Source organism: Oncorhynchus nerka, linkage group LG7, assembly GCF_034236695.1.
Source record: "Oncorhynchus nerka isolate Pitt River linkage group LG7, Oner_Uvic_2.0, whole genome shotgun sequence".
Lineage (NCBI taxonomy): Eukaryota > Metazoa > Chordata > Actinopteri > Salmoniformes > Salmonidae > Oncorhynchus > Oncorhynchus nerka.
Genome location: NC_088402.1, coordinates 88,666,406 through 88,687,770, shown reverse-complemented (window position 1 = coordinate 88,687,770; position 21,365 = coordinate 88,666,406). Strand labels below are relative to the sequence as shown.

Genomic DNA, 21,365 nt, shown 5'->3' with positions numbered 1-21,365 from the left:
TACAAGCCCTCAGTCCAGGTGCTGACTCATCTTGGCCTCTCTAGCCCTGTAGAGCTGTCCATGGTGCTGATTCACATTGGCCTCTCTAGCCTTCTGGAGCTGACCAAGATCCTGCACCTTCCTTTGTAGCGCCCTGCTAATAATGTCTCTCAAACAATCGTTTTGTCATAAAGTTAACTTATCTCAACATTCAATGATTGCCTGAACTCTCTTCTCTGTGGATTTTTTAAATATTTTATTTTACCTTTATTTAACCAGGCAATAAGAACAAATTCTTATTTTCAATGATGGCCTAGGAACAGTGGGGTTAACTGCCTGTTCAGGGGTAGAACGACAGATTTGTACCTTGTCAGTGCGGGGGTTTGAACTTGCAACCTTCCGGTTACTAGTCCAACACTCTAACCACTAGGCCACCCCAAAAGCTGTGTTTCAGCCTCTCCCTCCTCAGAGATATCTATTTTAAGCTTCCTTCTCTTGTCCCAACTCCTTACAGCTACTCCTGATTTTAATAATAATAATAATAGTTATAAACAGCCGGCCTCTGAAATTTGAGATGCTAGCAACTTCATACCTTCAGGTCTGTTTTTATTTTGGAACACCATTATGAGTATGAAATCAAATCAAATCAAATGTTATTTGTCACATACACATGGTTAGCAGATGTTAATGCGAGTGTAGGGAAATGCTTGTGCTTCTAGTTCCGACAATGCAGTAATAACCAATGAGTAATCTAGCTAACAATTCCAAAACCTGTGTCTGGTGAGGTGTATGCTGGGACATTAAGATGGTTATAAATAGTTATAAACAGCCGGCCTCTGAAATTTGAGATGCTAGCAACGTCATACCTTCAGGTCTGTTTTTATTTTGGAACACCATTAGGAGTATGATGACCTGTGTCTGGTGAGGTGTATGCTGGGACATTAAGATGGTTTTCACTTTGGACCACTTGGTAGCAAACTGTCTCAAACAGGCAGGGACTACTTGGAAATGTTTTGCTACAGTATGCACCAGCCTCGTTCAGGAAAGTAGAACATTATAGAATCTTCATGTACAGTATCAAGTAAAATAGATTTGAATATCTGTCCTTTATAGTTAAGTATAATATTTAATTGAATTTAAAAAAAAAAATGTTTTAGTGCCACCTGGTGTTGAAATGATGTAACTGATCTCTCCTTGTCCTAGCCTGTTTCAAACTGGCCACCATTGTCCCTGTTCCTAAGAACTCAAAAGGTAACCTGCTTACATTACCAATCTCCCTGTAGCGTTCACATCTGTAACTAATAAATGCTGATGAAAAGCTGGTCAACGTTTCTGGGATGATGGTGTTGATGTGAGACTCATGGTTGAGCCATGACAACCAGCCTTTCAAAGCATTTCACGGCTACAGATGTGAGTGCTACGGGGCGATAGTCATTCAGACAGGTTACCTTGGCCTTCTTTACCAACTCTTTCCCTTTAATCATTTATAGCATTTGAAGAAAAAAAATGATACATAACATTTGACCTTTCTCTCCAAATAAAATTTGTGAAAGAAGGTGTTAATTTGAAACATAAAATACAAGGTAAATTAAAAGCAGAACAGGAGTTCATTGACAGCTGGAAGTAGTTCTGCCTTCTCATCACATTGAGGTAGAAGAGAGGCACAAAAAAACATACAAGTAACTTAAACCAGTCTTCAGTATTTTTGCGTAACTGGAGTGGCAAAAACTGAAACAGTACAGAAATGTTAAGAACTGAAATGGTTGGTGACAAAGGGATTTGTCATCAATACTGTGAGGTCAGTGTGAAAAACAGGAGTTTTGGTGGCTTTATTTTCATACAACATTGTTAAAACAATATGGCAAACCATGCTGCACAACAGAGGGAAAAAAAGGCACATTTCAAAGACATGGCAGGAAGTACTGTAGGATTGCTGATGGCAGGAAGTACTGTAGGATTGCTGATGGCAGGAAGTACTGTAGGATTGCTGATGGCAGGAAGTACTGTAGGATTGCTGATGGCAGGAAGTACTGTAGGATTGCTGATGGCAGGAAGTACTGTAGGATTGCTGATGGCAGGAAGTACTGTAGGATTGCTGATGGCAGGAAGTACTGTAGGATTGCTGATGGCAGGAAGTACTGGAGGATTGCTTATGGCAGGAAGTACTGTAGGATTGCTGATGGCAGGAAGTACTGTAGGATTGCTTATGGCAGGAAGTACTGTAGGATTGCTTATGGCAGGAAGTACTGTAGGATTGCTTATGGCAGGAAGTACTGTAGGATTGCTTATGGCAGGGTTCCCCAACTGGTGACCTGCGGGCCAGATTGATGTTATTTGGCCTGCAAAGCTTACGGAGCAATTGTTCTAAATTGTTGGACATAAGAAAAAAAAGAGCAAATCAGCACCAAGTGCTTTTAATTTTGAACATCTTTTCAAAGTAGTCCCACGTATCAGAGAGATATGTGATCGAAATTCAAATGTAAGCAAGGTTTGTAATGTTTCAGTCAAATACATCTGTTTGGATTTCTTGCAGTCTATAAATGATTTGTAATTAATTTTCTCCTGCCCCCCCCCTCCTTCTCTTCCACAAGAAATGTTTTTACATACAAATAAATCAGCCTGCAGCTGAATCTACATTAGTTGATGATCCCTGGCTTTTGGCATCACTTGAAATGTCAAACCATTTCAAAAACGGAGTGAATATTTATTTTAATTTGCCAAATAACAAGCCGTGCGAGAATAACAGCTTGTTATTCTTGTTGTAACATTGATATAAGCACCACTTTTTTATAAAAAAAGCATAAAATGAAAAAAAAAAAAAAGTTTCTGATCAACAAAAGAAATTCACACGTCTTGACTCTTTGAATAAACGGAGGGATGCATTTGATCGTTCGATATACTGTTAAACTAAACAATTACCTGCATGAAACAAAACTAGTTCTGACCTAAATGTATGGCGTTCCCCATTCCGTATTTGTACCTATTTAGATAACTTAAAAATGGACCACATTCAACACTTTGTAATAATAAACGTGGCGCAGTCAATGCATGAAAAGAAACTGTTTCCAACTTAATAACCTACTAGAAGACATTTCTAAGCAGCGTTTTACACAGAATGAGACATGCGACTTTACAAGGCATTTGAAAATGGTACAATGTAGGAACTACTTGGTTGGAGAGAATTTCAGGCCCGGGTACAGATCGGCTGCAAAAAGCACACACACGAAATCTCAAAACACACAAGTGTTTAACAAGTCAGAAATCACATTAGGGGCAAATCTTCACTTCCACAAAGGCACATCGTCTACCATTGGCATCGATGCATATGACTAAAGTGCAAATATGTGTCAAAGTTTAGATTCGACCCCAAGATTGGTTAATTTGTGCAGTGAAACTGCTTTGCATGCAGTCTGGAACGTAGCCGTTGACAGCAGGGAACTGCTGCCCAGTTAGGAAGTCATGGGCCTGACCCCTAAACCCTCCTCGGCGTCACCAAGGGGGTTGACTGACTTGTGGAAGGGCGTCTCCTTAAAGATGAACCAGCAGTTACCACCCCACAATATCAGGTTGAGGAATCCAAAGACCTGCCATAAGAGGGGGACAAAAACAAAAACAATTTAGACAGGACGAAAAGAAAAAAAAAAAAAACATGTTTCTTAGTTAAGAACAATCACATTTCTCAATGGCTCCACATTTCAATTAGTTGAAAATTAATTGAGGGTATATGCAAGATACATGGATTCAATCCTGTAGCCAGGGTTGTAATTGAGGGAAAACGCAAGGGAATTCGGTTCTCAAGCAAAAGCTCAGGTTGACATGTAAATCTTGTTTTTGAGTTGAGTTCCCAGGGAGATTTCCCCGATTCCAAGCATGTACAGATAATTCAGGAGTGTACTGTATTATTGGCTCCCTGGGTACCAAATAAAACATTTAAAAATACAAAAATAATTGTGTTATTGCATGACAAGTCATTTTTCCAACAATTGTTTGCACAGATTATTTCACTGTATCCTTTAAACATTTGTTGATGACATAACATGTTTGAATAATTTTAACTCTATTAAAATGTTAGATTCATATGATATTTTGAGTGTAAGATCAAGCTGATCAACAAATACTTCCCCCACAGACTTTTGTTCATATTCATCTAGGGTGCCAATAATTCAGGAGGGCACTATACATAGCCACCATTAACAACACTACAGGTAATATAGCCTACCACAGAGGAGTTGAGTCGCCCCATGTGAGGTACTGATCCTGGTGTACACTTGTTACCGACGTCCTTGCAGGTGGAGATTAAGCCTAGCAGGTTAGAGGGGCTGGTAGCCCACTTCACGTCAGTCAGGCCTTTACCCCAGGCAGAGGAGGACACCAGCCACAGGAAGGTGAAGGCTGCTGTCAACAGCAGGTCCTGTTGGAAGGACACGAGACATTGTAAATACAAGTATATAAAATGCAGGTTTAAGAGGAAAGTTGGAACATAAAATCAGACAAACAGTATGGAAAGAGCCCATACAAACAGTATGGAAAGAGCCCATACAAACAGTATGGAAAGAGCCCATACAAACAGTATGGAAAGAGCCCATACAAACAGTATGGAAAGAGCCCATACAAACAGTATGGAAAGAGCCCATACAAACAGTATGGAAAGAGCCCATACAAACAGTATGGAAAGAGCCCATGCAAACAGTATGGAAAGAGCCCATGCAAACAGTATGGAAAGAGCCCATGCAAACAGTATGGAAAGAGCCCATGCAAACAGTATGGAAAGAGCCCATAGAAACAGTATGGAAAGAGCCCATAGAAACAGTATGGAAAGAGCCCATACAAACAGTATGGAAAGAGCCCATACAAACAGTATGGAAAGAGCCCATACAAACAGTATGGAAAGAGCCCATACAAACAGTATGGAAAGAGCCCATACAAACAGTATGGAAAGAGCCCATACAAACAGTATGGAAAGAGCCCATAGAAACAGTATGGAAAGAGCCCATAGAAACAGTATGGAAAGAGCCCATAGAAACAGTATGGAAAGAGCCCATAGAAACAGTATGGAAAGAGCCCATGCAAACAGTATGGAAAGAGCCCATACAAACAGTATGGAAAGAGCCCATAGAAACAGTATGGAAAGAGCCCATAGAAACAGTATGGAAAGAGCCCATGCAAACAGTATGGAAAGAGCCCATAGAAACAGTATGGAAAGAGCCCATAGAAACAGTATGGAAAGAGCCCATAGAAACAGTATGGAAAGAGCCCATGCAAACAGTATGGAAAGAGCCCATACAAACAGTATGGAAAGAGCCCATACAAACAGTATGGAAAGAGCCCATACAAACAGTATGGAAAGAGCCCATACAAACAGTATGGAAAGAGCCCATACAAACAGTATGGAAAGAGCCCATACAAACAGTATGGAAAGAGCCCATACAAACAGTATGGAAAGAGCCCATACAAACAGTATGGAAAGAGCCCATAGAAACAACCTCACTTGTTGGTAACACCTGCATCCCACCACCTGCATCCCACCACCTGCATCCCACCACCAAATCCAAATAATTAGCCAACACGCTTTTTGATTTGAATTGTTATGCATCCGATTGTATGAAACTTGAATTAGTGAAGCAGACAAGTATTTGATGTTTGCTTGATTCAGCTTCGATTTTGTACTTTTGGAACTAATATATTGGTTCCATTGTACTGGGAAAACTAAATAACGTGCACCTCAAATATCTGACAACGTACTTGACCCAGATCCGCTGGTCCACAAGCAACCAAAATATACCAAGAAACTGTCATTGAACATGACTAGTGGCTTCATTATTGCTAGAGTTGACTTTATGAGGAACACACCCCTGACTAGAGGTCGACCGATTAGGATTTTTCAATACCAATTTTCCGATACCAATTAAAATCGGCTGATTTTTACATTTATTTGTAATGACAAATACAACAATACTGAATCAACACTTATTTTAACTTAATATAATACATCAATAAAATCAATTTAGCCTCAAGTAAATAATGAAACATGTTCAATTTGGTTTAAATAATGCAAAAACAAAGTGTTGGAGAAGAAAGTAAAAGTGTAATATGTGCCATGTAAAAAAGCATATGAAAGCTGGTGGTTCCTTTTAACATGAGTCTTCAATATTCCCAGGTAAGAAGTTTTAGGTTGTAGTTATTATAGGAATTATAGGACTATTTCCCTCTATACCATTTGTATTTCATTAACCTTTGACTATTGGATGTTCTTATAGGCACTTTAGTATTGCCATTGTAACAGTATAGCTTCCGTCCCTCTCCTCACTCCTCCCTGGGCTCGAACCAAGAACACATCGACAACAGCCACCCTCGAAGCAGCGTTACCCATGCAGAGCAAGGGGAACAACTACTAGAAGGCTCAGAGCGAGTGACGTTTGAAACGCTATTAGCACAAGCTAACTAGCAAGCCATTTCATTTCGGTTACACCAGCCTCATCTCGTGAGTTGATAGGCTTGAAGTCATAAACAGCGCAATGCTTGACGCACAACGAAGAGCTGCTGGCAAAACGCACGACAGTGCTGTTTGAATGAATGTTTACGCGCCTGCTTCTGCCTACCACCGCTCAGTCAGATACTTAGATACTTGTATGCTTAGTCAGATTATATGCAATGCAGGACACGCTAGATAATATCTAGTAATATCATCAACCATGTGTACTTAACTAGTGATTATGATTGATTGTTTTTTATAAGATAAGTTTAATGCTAGCTAGCAACTTACCTTGGCTTCTTACTGCATTCGCGTAACAGGCAGTCTCCTTGTGAGGCAGGTGGTTAGAGCGTTGGACTAGTTACCCGTAAAGTTGCAAGATTGGATCCTCCGAGCTGACAAGGTAAAAACTCTGTCTTTCTGCCACTGAACAAGGCAGTTAACCCACCGTTCCTAGGCCGTCATTGAAAATAATTATGTGTTCTTAACTGACTTGCCTAGTTAAATAAAGTTGTAAAATAAATCTATATATTATTATGATTTATTTCATAAATCGACGTCCAAAAATACAGATTTCCAATTGTTATGAAAACTTGAAATCAGCCCTAATTTAATCACCCATTCCGATTAATCGGTCGACCTCTACCCCTGACCCTACCCACTTCCAGGAGAACACACCCCTGACCCTACCCAGTTCTGGTTCTTCATTTACAGACCACCTGTTAAGTGCCCTTCCTCCCGTTAAGTGCCCTTCCTCCCGTTAAGTGCCCGTTAAGTGCCCTTCCTCCCGTTAAGTGCCCTTCCTCCCGTTAAGTGCCCTTCCTCCCGTTAAGTGCCCTTCCTCCCGTTAAGTGCCCTTCCTCCCGTTAAGTGCCCTTCCTCCCGTTAAGTGCCCTTCCTCCCGTTAAGTGCCCTTCCTCCCGTTAAGTGCCCTTCCTCCCGTTAAGTGCCCTTCCTCCCGTTAAGTGCCCTTCCTCCCGTTAAGTGCCCTTCCTCCCGTTAAGTGCCCTTCCTCCCGTTAAGTGCCCTTCCTCCCGTTAAGTGCCCTTCCTCCCGTTAAGTGCCCTTCCTCCCGTTAAGTGCCCTTCCTCTCGTTAAGTGCCCTTCCTCCCGTTAAGTGCCCTTCCTCCCGTTAAGTGCCCTTCCTCCCGTTAAGTGCCCTTCACACACAGACGTCAAGTGTCTATAGCTATTTCGTGCCACTGCTCAAGCTCTTTAGCCTTGTTGGGTTCTGAGAATATTAAATAAACTTATTCATGTTACTGAGGGAGAGAAGGTAATGTATAAAGTTTACATTATGTCAGGATATGTTATTGTTAGCCATCAGGGATACTCTGGGAGGAGAAAGAGACACAGTCTGGTACCAATCACCATGACAGCCTTGAGTAGGGAATTAGTGAGCACTTAGGGGTAGAGGTCTGGTTAGATGAAGTGAGGAAGAACAGATATCACTAAGGTTCTGTCTAGCAACAGAGATGCATTGGCTGTTCAGATGTGTAGGAGGAGACTCAGCCTAGGAGAAAGGGTTAAATGTCAGTGCTTGTACAGATGTGTAGGAGGAGACTCAGCCTAGGAGAAAGGGTTAAATATCAGTGCTTGTACAGATGTGTAGGAGGAGACTCAGCCTAGGAGAAAGGGTTAAATATCAGTGCTTGTACAGATGTGTAGGAGGAGACTCAGCCTAGGAGAAAGGGTTAAATATCAGTGCTTGTACAGATGTGTAGGAGGAGACTCAGCCTAGGAGAAAGGGTTAAATATCAGTGCTTGTACAGATGTGTAGGAGGAGACTCAGCCTAGGAGAAAGGGTTAAATATCAGTGCTTGTTCAGATGTGTAGGAGGAGACTCAGCCTAGGAGAAAGGGTTAAATATCAGTGCTTGTACAGATGTGTAGGAGGAGACTCAGCCTAGGAGAAAGGGTTAAATATCAGTGCTTGTACAGATGTGTAGGAGGAGACTCAGCCTAGGAGAAAGGGTTAAATATCAGTGCTTGTACAGATGTGTAGGAGGAGACTCAGCCTAGGAGAAAGGGTTAAATATCAGTGCTTGTTCAGATGTGTAGGAGGAGACTCAGCCTAGGAGAAAGGGTTAAATATCAGTGCTTGTACAGATGTGTAGGAGGAGACTCAGCCTAGGAGAAAGGGTTAAATATCAGTGCTTGTACAGATGTGTAGGAGGAGACTCAGCCTAGGAGAAAGGGTTAAATATCAGTGCTTGTACAGATGTGTAGGAGGAGACTCAGCCTAGGAGAAAGGGTTAAATATCAGTGCTTGTTCAGATGTGTAGGAGGAGACTCAGCCTAGGAGAAAGGGTTAAATATCAGTGCTTGTACAGATGTGTAGGAGGAGACTCAGCCTAGGAGAAAGGGTTAAATATCAGTGCTTGTACAGATGTGTAGGAGGAGACTCAGCCTAGGAGAAAGGGTTAAATATCAGTGCTTGTACAGATGTGTAGGAGGAGACTCAGCCTAGGAGAAAGGGTTAAATATCAGTGCTTGTACAGATGTGTAGGAGGAGACTCAGCCTAGGAGAAAGGGTTAAATATCAGTGTTTGTGTGAACATGTCTTTGTCTAATGCAGCTGTATTGACACTCTGGTAAGAATAAACTTGCTTTGAGCTTTCATAGTGTCGGTCGAGTTTTTACTCAGAATTAAAACCCAACAGCTATTCCAAGTCATTCTATAGACTGGGATTTTGCTCAACGCCTAACATCAACACCTTCCGTCGAACACTACAAAGAGAATGAACAGAACAATTCCCAGTTAACTCACCACAATGGGGCCGCGGCTGGTCTGCCTGTAGACGTGCTGGTAGCCCAGGTAGATCACCAGACTGGCGGCGCTGTAGAGGAAGGCAAACACCCCGATACAGACGTAGAACTGGGCTGAGGAGGAGTGGTCGCCGGTCAGATAGAGCTGGATAGTACTAGAGTCGTTGTTACAGGAGGGGACGATGTATGGATGGGCCATCAGCCTGTGAGAACAGAGAGAGTGGGGGTGTTCAGTAAGGGGAAAAAGTGAAACAGGGATGTACTACCAGAAACTGTCCAATAAGAACACATGATCTTTTGAGTGTAGTCACATGTAGTATAGGGTCATTTTCGGTAGGTTTACGTACGTTTAGGAAATGTTTAATATCGGAGGAAAAACAGCGAGATACTCGGCTGAGCTTGTCCAGTAAAAATATAGATTTTCATGTTTTGTTGCAAAACATTTTGATTCAGTGTGCCCCGATGCACACGACCAAATTATAACAAGCCACTTTTTAAAAATATTTTACCTTTATTTAACCAGGCAAGTCAGTTAAGAACAAATTCTTATTTTCCATGACGGCCTAGAAACAGTGGGTTTAACTGCCTGTTCGGGGGCAGAACGGCATATGTCAGCTCATATGTCAGCTCGGGGATTTGAACTTGCAACCTTTCGGTTACTAGTCTAAAGCTCTAACCACCTAGGCTACCCTGCCGCCCCTACACTCTAACCACTAGGCTACCCTGCCGCCCCTACACTCTAACCACTAGGCTACCCTGCCGCCCCTACACTCTAACCACTAGGCTACCCTGCCGCCCCTACACTCTAACCACTAGGCTACCCTGCCGCCCCTACACTCTAACCACTAGGCTACCCTGCCGCCCCTACACTCTAACCACTAGGCTACCCTGCCGCCCCTACACTCTAACCACTAGGCTACCCTGCCGCCCCTACACTCTAACCACTAGGCTACCCTGCCGCCCCTACACTCTAACCACTAGGCTACCCTGCCGCCCCTACACTCTAACCACTAGGCTACCCTGCCGCCCCTACACTCTAACCACTAGGCTACCCTGCCTCCCCTTTGAACAGAAACATCACACATCCATACAATTCATCCGTTTACTCCTGTTCTGCTTACCTGAACGGGTAGTTAAAGACAGCAGTGATTTCTTGGCTGGTGCTGCTACCCTGGCACTGCACATTGATGCTCGTAGCGCCGGCAAAACCTGACGCCGTAGCGAAGGCAAATATGGAGAAGATCTGCAGACAGACAAAGCCAAATAAGGACATGACACAATGAAATTAAAGAAACAGTTGACAGCTTATAACTGGATACACACACACACACAAACAAAACTCTTTCTGAAATGACATTCAGTCCAAACAGTGCAGATTAGAACATGTGACCATGCTGCCCTACCAAACAAAAAAAGGCAGTAACTGCTCATTTGGTCAAAAATGTTTTGATGTTCTTAATGTAGCAAAAAATGACATTATGTGGACAAGTATCCTGCCTCTATTGTATTGTGTTTTGGATTAAAATGGGGGTCATGTTTACAGTAACTGTATAAAGTTACTGTGATATCAAGGTAAATAAAAGCCATTCCACCCCCAGTTCCACGCTATGAGCAGTTTGTGTATTTTTGTTTGGTAGGGCAGTAGGGTACCCTGTGCTATAACTAAGGGCAGTTTGTGTATTTTTGCTTGGTAGGGCAGTAGGGTACCCTGTGCTATAACTAAGGGCAGTTTGTGTATTTTTGCTTGGTAGGGCAGTAGGGTACCCTGTGCTATAACTAAGGGCAGTTTGTGTATTTTTGCTTGGTAGGGCAGTAGGGTACCCTGTGCTATAACTAAGGGCAGTTTGTGTATTTTTGCTTGGTAGGGCAGTAGGGTACCCTGTGCTATAACTAAGGGCAGTTTGTGTATTTTTGTTTGGTAGGGCAGTAGGGTACCCTGTGCTATAACTAAGGGCAGTTTGTGTATTTTTGGCTTGGTAGGGCAGTAGGGTACCCTGTGCTATAACTAAGGGCAGTTTGTGTATTTTTGGCTTGGTAGGGCAGTAGGGTACCCTGTGCTATAACTAAGGGCAGTTTGTGTATTTTTGGCTTGGTAGGGCAGTAGGGTACCCTGTGCTATAACTAAGGGCAGTTTGTGTATTTTTGTTTGGTAGGGCAGTAGGGTACCCTGTGCTATAACTAAGGGCAGTTTGCTTTACAGGTTCAAAGCAGTGTGAAAGTGTTGTGACAGGAACGGTCAGGTAACAGTAGAATGTTGAACAAGACAACTAGAACTCAAATCATCCCTCTCCCTCTCCCCTCCAGAAGGGTATCCTTTCCTCACAGGAAGTGATTTATCACTAGCCTATAGAAAAGAAGAAGAAAAAGGGGGGAAAAACAACTAGTGGTAGTAGCTCGGGGCGGCAGCGTAGCCTAGTGGTTAGAGTGTTGTACTAGTATTTGTTGCAAGTTCAAATCCCCGAGCTGATGTAACGGCTGTGAAACGGCTAGCTTAGTTAGCGGTGGTGCAGCGCTAAATAGTGTTTCAATCGGTGACGTCACTTGCTCTGAGACCTTTTGTGGAGCGATGGGTAATGATGCTTCGGTGGGTGACTGTTGATGTGTGCAGAGCGTCCCTAGTTCGCGCCCGGGTATGGACGAGGGTGACTGTTGTTGATGTGTGCAGAGCGTCCCTGGTTCGCGCCCGGGTATGGGGGCGAGGGTGACTGTTGTTGATGTGTGCAGAGGGTCCCTGGTTCGCGCCCGGGTATGGGGGCGAGGGTGACTGTTGTTGATGTGTGCAGAGGGTCCCTGGTTCGTGCCCGGGTATGGGGGCGAGGGGACAGTCTAAAGTTATACTGTTGCACTGACATGGTACAAATCTGTCGTTCTGCCCCCAGTCCGTCGCAACGGTGGTGAATAATAATTGACTGATAGAATATCATTCTATCATGATGTTCTTACGCCGTAGAGAACAGTCATTTTTATTAACCTCAATAAAAACAACCCTTTAATAGATGCGGTACAGGACGCATGTCTAAAAAACACTTTTCTCAAGAGACGCCTCCTCTCAGATGGCCGTGTAGCGCCTTGTTGTATTCACACACTACAGAGGCCATAGTATAGGGTGGTGAATAATGCTAATTTACTGATAGAATATAACATTTCAGCTAGATCTAAAAGGAGACTGGAGTCTTGGTGCCACACTAGTCACAGAGAGTACACACTCTTTGCAGAAATATATATTTGTTGCATCTTGTAAATGATCAGATTTCTCAAATGTTTCATATTTAGTTTGCAACAATTAAGTTGTTACAGTATAGTTAGTAGTCTAGGTCGGGACTTCCAAATTGTTACACGATGCAGTACGCCGCAACACCACGGGCCTGCAGTACGCCGCAACACCAGCTAGTTTCAATCAATTTGAAACCCAATCTGCTGCTGTGCAGGGCGGCTGGTGACACTTTGTTTTAATTTAAAAAAGGTATCGTCTGCATTAGTCTGCTTAATCAGGCTGTAATACATAACATCCTGAATCAAATGACTTGCAAAGTCATGCAAATGTTCCTTACAAACCAGAATGATGAATTGAATTACATTTACTCTACCAATTATCTATGCATTTTAATATTTCATTTGAGACAAAATATCCACAGGAAAGTATTGTTTGCTCAACTTTTTTGAGTGCCGGCATTGAAGTTGACATTTCTCTAACCTTGACCGTGTAAATACCTGCTGATTTTAAGTTAGTGCATCGCGTGCACACGTTTGCTCGTGACTGAAGGTATGTGCACTAGACTTAGGTACATGCACACCATGCTTGGTTTGAAACATGTTCCAAGTGAAAGACATTTCAACTTCCTTACCAGCACTCTAAAAAAAAGTTGGGTAAACATAACAATGCTTTCCTTTGGATATTTTGTCTCAAATTTCAGCCATCTGGACAAAACGCAACAAACAACCAGTAGAGTAATTTCAAAAGTAACTGTATTCGACCATCTGACGTGTAAAGAACATTTACACGATTTTACACTCTTATTTTCACGCTGCATTTACCAATTAATTGTGTATTACAGTCTGATTAAAATAAGACTACCACTATATATGTATAGTGATATTTATATTTATTTATGCAGGTGTTTTAAGAGCCAGAAACTGAACATTAACACGTACTGTTTGCGGAACCTTCTTTCATAGCAGCAAGGAATTATATAAAAACACTTAACGTTCAATTGATACACACCTTTATTTAACTAGGCAAGTCAGTTTAAGAACTCGTTCTTATTTACAAAGACGACCTACCCATCATTGGTCCTTATAAGGAGTAATCGTCTAGTTAAGGTCCTTAAGAGTACATTTGGGCTACATAGCATAATAAGTATCTAGAAAAACAAAACTTACCCATTCGAGCACTCTAATAAATGCCAAGGGCTCTTTCAGGGGTCCCAAGTCCAGGGTAAATCCTGAAGTCTGAATGTTCTTTTGATATTCAAGAAACAAAAAAGGTAAAACAGTTTATTAGCTGACTAAGTAGACAAAGTGGAGTTGTCATTCGAGGATAGGCATGCAACCAAACATAAATACCACGCAATTCTTTTGCGCAATAGAAGAAAATGTAATTTAGCAAACATAAACACTTTTTTCTAACGCTGTTTTTACCTGGGATATCCCGTCCATTGTCGCAAGTCAATTTTCTTGGACAGTATGCAGTTCTTTCTCTTTAGACGATTGTTGGTAAGGGGGGAGAAATTGGATGACTTGCTTGGTAATTTCAGAAATGTATGTCAAACTTTTTTTTCTTCTCCAAGTGAAGAGCGCTGCACACGTGTTCACCGACGTTCTTAAAGTGACACGTCCACCTACTTGTATTCCTTTGTTTTAACAAGAATACATCCATACAAAAGGTACATGGGGAATATACAGTACCAGTCAAAAGTTTGGACACACCTACTCCTTCCAGGGTTTTTCTTTATTTGTACTATTTTCTACATTGTATAATAATAGTGAAGACATCAAAACTATGAAAAAGCATATGGAATCATGTAGTAACCAAAAAAGTGTTAAACAAATATTTTAGATTCTTTAAAGTAGCCACTTTGTCACCAGCCACCCTGCATAGCAGCATAATGGGTTTCAAATAGATTGAAACTAGAAGGGCAACAATTCATCTGAACGCTCCAAGGTTTAAAGTGGAAGCCTGTGGAGGCCAGTTCATCTGATGCAGCACTCCATCACTCTCCTTCTTGGTCAAATAGCCCTTACACAGCCTGGAGGTGTGTTGGGTCATTGTCCTGTTGAGAAACAAAATGATAGTCCCACTAAGTGCAAACCAGATGGGATGGCATATCCCTGCAGAATGCTTTGGTAGCATACTGGTTATGTGTGCCTTGAATTCTAAATAAATCACTGACAGTGCCACCAGCAAAGCACCCCCACACCATCACACCTCCTCCTCCATGCTTCACGGTGGGAACCACACACCTCCTCCTCCATGCTTCACGGTGGGAACCACACATGCGGAGATCATCCGTTCACCTACTCTGTGTCTCATAAAGACGGTTGGAACCACACACCACCTCCTCCATGCTTCACGGTGGGAACCACACACCACCTCCTCCATGCTTCACGGTGGGAACCACACATGCAGAGATCATCCGTTCACCTACTCTGTGTCTCACAAAGACATGGCGGTTGGAAACAAACCATCTCAAATTTGGACTCATCAGACCAAAGGACAGATTTCCCCCTCTGAAGAGTATGAATTAGGCTGTTTGAGAAAGTATGAATCCATAGCAACTTGCATACACATCGTTTGAAGTACAATAGACCAACATAGCTACTGTAGTAGGTCAAAGCTGTGTACTGGAAAACCTTGGTGGAGCATTTTAGCGCTCCTGTGAAATTCCTTTACTTTTTGGCTTCAGGCCAATGCCTACTTTTCACTTAAAACACAGTATTATGTTTTTATTTACATGTTTTTTACACTGCATGGTGATTATAAAAAGTTTTGTGTCTTTCAAAAATTACATTTGCGCTTCAAATTTGGTAAAAAAAAAAAAAAAATTAAATTAAAAATGGTTTTGTCTCACATAATTTATTGTCCAGGGCCCAGTTTCCCAAAAGCATCTTAAGGCTAAGTTCACCCTTAGAACCTTCATGGGTGCATCATTAAATCTCCGAGCTGTTTCCCAAAACGACCATTAATAAAGTTGCAATTGAAAACCCTCGTTATCTGCCGACTGCCTCAGACCACTTGGCTGTTCTATTAAATCATCCCACTATGAGCAGCTGGGGACAACTGTTATGAACAGCTGTGACGTGAACAGACATTAAATTGCATGGCATCTATTCAACTCTTAATAATAATTTAAATTCAGCCAATCTAGGAGATAAACACATTCAATTTGACTAGAATTTAGGATTTTGCATGGGATTTAAATGCCTGATATGACTGAATTTAAATTGGAAATGCCCCCGATCACTATGGTCATAGGTGTGCTGTGTTACCACACTAAATAATGTCAAGGAGACAGGCAGCTCTTCATCACAAGGGGGCGCTATTTCTACATACAGCAAGGCAAATGTATTTGATGAAATTGTCATTCATATCAGAAGATTAGACTGTTTTATAACTAACCTCTAACAGTTCTGTCCCATATCTACTCTTTCCAGTTATTGACAGTTAGTCAGTTATGAAGTAGGTAGGCTAATCGGTTTACTCATGACATATTAAAGACAGATGCATGACAATAAAACGTTATTCACAATATTGATCACTATGTCCTCTGTTGAACAAGTCGACCAACTTCAGTGACGAACCTTCCTTACTCTAATATCTATGACTCAATTCACTGGTTTCTCCCTGAACACAAAAGCCTAGCCCACCTTGTGTCCAGACCAGGAAGTATTGTTACAAAGTGCACAGTCACAGTCTTCATATCGTGGAGCACATCTCCAAGAAGGAATAAGAGTTTCTTTGTTCTCCACCTTCTGACAGTTGACTGGGTGGCCATTCTGGGGCCGTGGGGGAGGAGTTGCCTGTGTATTGTACAGTTCTGGGGATACGTCCCAAATGGCACACTTTTCTCTACGTAGTGCACCACCTTTGACCAAAAGTAGTGCACTTTGTAGTTAATAGGGTTCCATTTGGGACATAGGTTCCATCTCACGGGAATGCTGCTCTGCAGATCAGTGTGCTGCTGTGAGCTTCGGTCGAATGGCCTTGCCAGACCGGTTGCTTTGCTTTTTGTTAATAGTGAATCAGAGAGAGAGAGAGAGAGAGAGAGAGAGAGAGAGAGAGAGAGAGAGAGAGAGAGAGAGAGAGAGAGAGAGAGAGAGAGAGGGGTCAAGTTTTGGTTCTGGTTCACCAACTTAAACAGTTTCAGTATATCTGGCTCATGTTGTTTGATTACCGTGTGTCTGTCCTCCTGTCTCTAGTTCTGAAACTATTGTCACCAGCAGATGTTAAATAGTGGGCTTAGAAATGGTATCGAGAGTCCCAACACAATTTGGGGAAAAATACACTCAATCGACTACGGGTGGGGATTGTGTGGATCCTCTCTGACTGTTTGGATGTTGCAATGTTTTTGGACAACAGATCACACAGGCTGTAGCAGGGTTATCATCACTGTCATCTAAATTCTCAAGAGACTGTGGTTAGGATCAGGTTTACAGAACGGGTCAGAAAATTAGTCAGGTAGCCAAACAGGTTTGTCTGACCCATGTTGTTTATCTTGACCATTTGGAGTTCTGGAACTGTTATGTTTATGTTTTCACTATACACATGTTTGCGCGGGCGTGACAACATGGGATCAAAATGAACAGTTGAAACCAACATGTAACATCTGCCTGAAACTATTGTTGGGGATTGGATGGATGTTAACTCCTCTAACATCAGCTGGCTAGAGTTTTCATCATCCTGGTTGTTATGTCTTGTGGGTTTCATAACCACGTCTTTATACCAATTAAATAATGATGAGACGGGAGACAGGAATTCAGTTAAACTATTTATATGAACACGCTCATCTCAACACACACAACTCCCATGATGCTCTGCGGCTCATATACACAACACTGGTAGTGTGAATGTACCTCTCCTCCTTTCCATCCTCCCGTCCTCTTAGTGACTTGTTGTGGAACTATTCCAGGAGTGGAATGTGACTCAGCATTCTGAAACTCTGGACGACTCTAGAATGTCTTCCATCGGGCTCGACGGTCCGCTGCCTGACTCAGCATTCTAAAACTCTGGACGACTCTAGAATGTCTTCCATCGGGCTCGACGTTCCGCTGCCTGACTCAGCATTCTAAAACTCTGGACGGCTCTAGAATGTCTTCCATCGGGCTCGACGTTCCGCTGCCTGACTCAGCATTCTAAAACTCTGGACGGCTCTAGAATGTCTTCCATCGGGCTCGACGTTCCGCTGCCTGGGAAGAGGGATAGGTGTCGGTGAAGATCCCGTGGTTGTGGTGTTCACTGCATTTTAAAGCCAGCTGGCTGGCGAGAGACTCCAGTCCTTTCTTTCTCTCCAACACCACATGATGTCCAGTCATGGGTTCACCCTGTCACAAGGGGTGTCTCATCACATGGCACATTTAAAATCTGCTTCTGACCCACTCCATCTCGTAAAATGAATTAAATCTAATTTAAGGTTGCGTACGGTGAACAAATGACGCTCTTATGTGAGTTATTTCAGGAACAAACAGGAGAGCATAGTAGGGTCAAATAGGCAAGGTTTAACTTTTGATCTGAATGACCCACCCTTGCCAGCACCTCTATCAATTTAGCCTATGGAATGATGTATGGACAGGCAGCCCATTAGACAGGCGAGTGGCCAGACAGACAGACAGACAGACAAGGCAGGCGAGTGGCCAGACAGACAAACAGACAGGGCAGGCGAGTGGCCAGACAGACAGACCGACAGGGCAGGCGAGTGGCCAGACAGACAGACAGACAAGGCAGGTGAGTGGCCAGACAGACAGACAGACCGACAGGGCAGGCGAGTGGCCAGACAGACAGACAGACAGACAGACAGACAGACAGACAGACAGACAGACAGACAGACAGACGAGTGGCCAGACAGACAGACAGACAGACAAGGCAGGCGAGTGGCCAGACAGACAGACCGACAGTACAGGACAGGCGAGTGACCAGACAGACAGACAGCCTGTTTGCTGTTTACTGAGGGTTTATTCAAGCTGAGTATATCTGATAATCTCTGGCTATGTCCAAATGTTCATCCTCTCTCAGCCTGTCACTCATCATGCCATGGGCTCTACACTCTTTTGATCTGTGGAAGTGCCACGCCTGTGTTGTTGTTTCAAAATGCAGAACCATTGAAGCATTTGAGAAGGGGATAATGACACAATAATTTTGGTTATGTTGTTGTTGAGAGCCTTGGATTCTATTTGACTACTTTCACTTGGTTCCGTTTGGAAACATCTAAGGCAAGGATATTAACAGGACCTTTACAATTCTTCTCAACCATCCTTTTTAATTGGCTATTTCTCAACCATCCTTTTTAATTGATTTATCGATTTCAGTCCCCCCCATATGTTTACTACTACACCCACTGATCCAACATGGTCACATGAACTACACCTGATATCTAAAGAGCCTGACACAACAAGGCTGGCTATGCCATTACATAAACCTGTTTTCTCATGTTTATTTTTCTCATGTTTTGCATGCTTATAAACATGTATTCCTATTGATGTATATTTCATTTGATAATTGTTGCATATTCGGAATCATACATATTAACAAATATTGATCAAGCTCACTGAAGGGACAAATCATTCCATAATATAATAGCTGTCGTGCCCTCAACCAAGCATGGCAAAGCTATTGTGAGATGGGATGTGCTATTGAGATCTTAACCAATCAGAAGACGAATTTCTCGTGTCAAACACAGGAAAAGCCAATCACAGTGGGCTGTCTGCAAAGGGCTATCCAATTCAATGCCATTGACACAATTTCTGGCCATGCAGTTGCACGGTGGACAATTGGACGTAATGCATCTCGGCAAATTAATGCGCCTGATTTGTTTTTAGAAACGGAGTTTATGACCGGTCGGTGGAGAGGATACAGAGCCGCAGTAGGCTACCATTCGCTGTCAGGGCTACTGGTTTTTGTTGATGTCATCGGTAGCCGTGTTCGAACAGGAGCGACCGTCAATTTATAGTCAGGATTACTAGAATAACAAAATAAAGCCTACAATAAAAAAGTAGCTAGGTTTTTTTTTGTGCGCACAGTGAGTATGGGAATTCTAACGCACTGTGTTTTACTTTTTTTATTCCAGCATTTGACGTCCGCTTATAATTTTAAAGGACTAGACAATGGACAGTATGCATTTGTGAAAGATCCTAGTTTGAATATCGAAAAGAGAACTGCAGATGTAGAATTATTCCAGTTTGACTCTGAATCAGCCGAACACATTCGGAGCAGGAGAAGCGCTGATCAAGAGGACTGTAAAAGTCTCCAGGGATTCGACACCAAGTTGACTAACAACACCCACACCGTAAGTTAATTAACCCTGCAGGTCCGGTTTGACTTCTCTTCTCACCGGTATAATAGGCTAATGTTCTGCAGGTGACATGTTACCTGGACAATTATCCTCACAATAAGAACATTACTTGGGTTTTAACAGTACAGCTGATTTTTTTTTTTAAACCGATAACATGCAACTAACCACACATGATCTATTCGCCAGCTTCTTGCATGAGACCAATCTGTCATGTTTCACAGCTCACTCAATTGTAGCCAAGCCAGTTGATACTGACACAAGTAGGCTACTGTATTTAAAGATTACTTCAACCCCATACAGAGCAGGATTACGGGTTAATATTCAGTTTAGCATCTCTGTAGCTAATTGTTTAAGGGTACCTGTAAATCATGAATCAAGTTGAATCTTTAGTGAGTTTCGCATCCAGTTGGTCTGTAATACAGTTGTAATACAGTAGGTATACAATGATCAATTCTAATGGTGTATCTTTCCCTAACTGCACTGAGGCCATTATCTAGTCAGTCTAGTTAGTGTATGTACACACATACTTAGAGTGGGGTCCCGAAAATATTGACACCCTTGATGAACAATAATGTGTCAAATTTATAATTAAAATACTGAGCTATTGTATGCTCAAATCTTTTGGGGGAAATTGCTATTTTATATTAATTAAATTGCTCAGAGAAAGAGGTATTGTTTAACAAGTCAGTTTTTTTGGGGGGGGGGTGTGTTTCTCCAAAAGTTAGGGGTCAAATTTATTGACACCCCTAAAGATTCTTCTGAAATAAAGTAGTCCAAAGTGTAGTATTTTGGTCCTGTATTTCTAGCGCTCAATGATGACATCAAGCTTGTGAATCTACAAACTTGTTGGATGCATTTGCAGTTTTGTTTTGGTTGTGTTTCAGAAGTTTGTGCTTGCTTTGCAATGAATGGTAATAATGTATCGTGCCATTTTGTTTTTGGAGTCACTATTTTCCCTTAATAATGGTAGCATCCACATTAATGTAGAAGTGTTTAGACTAATTTGTAGAGTCATAATCTTGATTGTAGTAATTGCGTGCTAGGAATATGGGACCAAATATTAAACTTTTGACTACTTTATTTATAAGAATCTTTAAGCATGTCAATAATTTGGACCCCTACCTTTTTTACTTGTTAAACAAAATATATTTCTCAGAGAAATTGTATTAGTATAATATAATTTGAGCATACAATAGCTTAGCATTTGAATTGTTTATTTTATACAGTCATTATTTGCTTATCTTTATCAAAGGGTGTCAATCATTTCAGACCCTGCTGTATGTGTCTCTCACCTGTTCTCTAGTGGTTAGGAGTCTGACCTATATTTCCTCCTAGGAATGATGATGCTGCTGTCCTTCATACTAGGCCTGCTGTATGTGTCTCTCACCTGTTCTCTAGTGGTTAGGAGTCTGACCTATATTTCCTCCTAGGAATGATGATGCTGCTGTCCTTCATACTAGGCCTGCTGTATGTGTCTCTCACCTGTTCTCTAGTGGTTAGGAGTCTGACCTATATTTCCTCCTAGGAATGATGATGCTGCTGTCCTTCATACTAGGCCTGCTGTATGTGTCTCTCACCTGTTCTCTGGTGGTTAGGAGTCTGACCTATATTTCCTCCTAGGAATGATGATGCTGCTGTCCTTCA

The 21,365-nt window shown here is 42.1% G+C and overlaps 2 protein-coding genes across 2 annotated transcripts in view; one reads left to right on the top strand and one right to left on the bottom strand.

Annotated features, from left to right (window-relative positions):
• Positions 1–1,784: 1,784 nt before the first annotated feature.
• Positions 1,785–14,043, bottom strand: LOC115132542 (synaptophysin-like protein 2). The gene is made up of 6 exons (XM_029665290.2): positions 13,858–14,043; positions 13,600–13,677; positions 10,341–10,462; positions 9,221–9,422; positions 4,199–4,390; positions 1,785–3,563 (listed from the first exon to the last, which is right to left on the bottom strand). The coding sequence occupies exons 1-6, from the start codon at positions 13,873–13,875 to the stop codon at positions 3,429–3,431; spliced, it is 747 nt and encodes a 248-aa protein (XP_029521150.1). The 5' UTR covers positions 13,876–14,043; the 3' UTR covers positions 1,785–3,428.
• Positions 14,044–19,162: 5,119 nt separating this feature from the next.
• LOC115132532 (sortilin-like) overlaps positions 19,163–21,365 on the top strand; it is a 28,414-nt gene continuing 26,211 nt past the window's right edge. The window contains exon 1 of the mRNA XM_029665273.2: positions 19,163–19,715. Coding sequence (XP_029521133.1) covers positions 19,455–19,715 — 261 coding nt within the window. The 5' untranslated portion in view covers positions 19,163–19,454. The remainder of the gene's footprint in view (positions 19,716–21,365) is intronic.

What these genes read in the sequence shown, in the direction of transcription:
- LOC115132542 (XM_029665290.2), bottom strand. An exon ending in TTATTAGAGTGCTCGAATGG is followed by an intron (nt 10,463 to 13,599) that starts GTAAGTTTTGTT and finishes GTCTGTCTGCAG; the next exon opens with ATCTTCTCCATATTTGCCTT. An exon ending in GGCGACTCAACTCCTCTGTG is followed by an intron (nt 3,564 to 4,198) that starts GTAGGCTATATT and finishes CTCTTATGGCAG; the next exon opens with GTCTTTGGATTCCTCAACCT.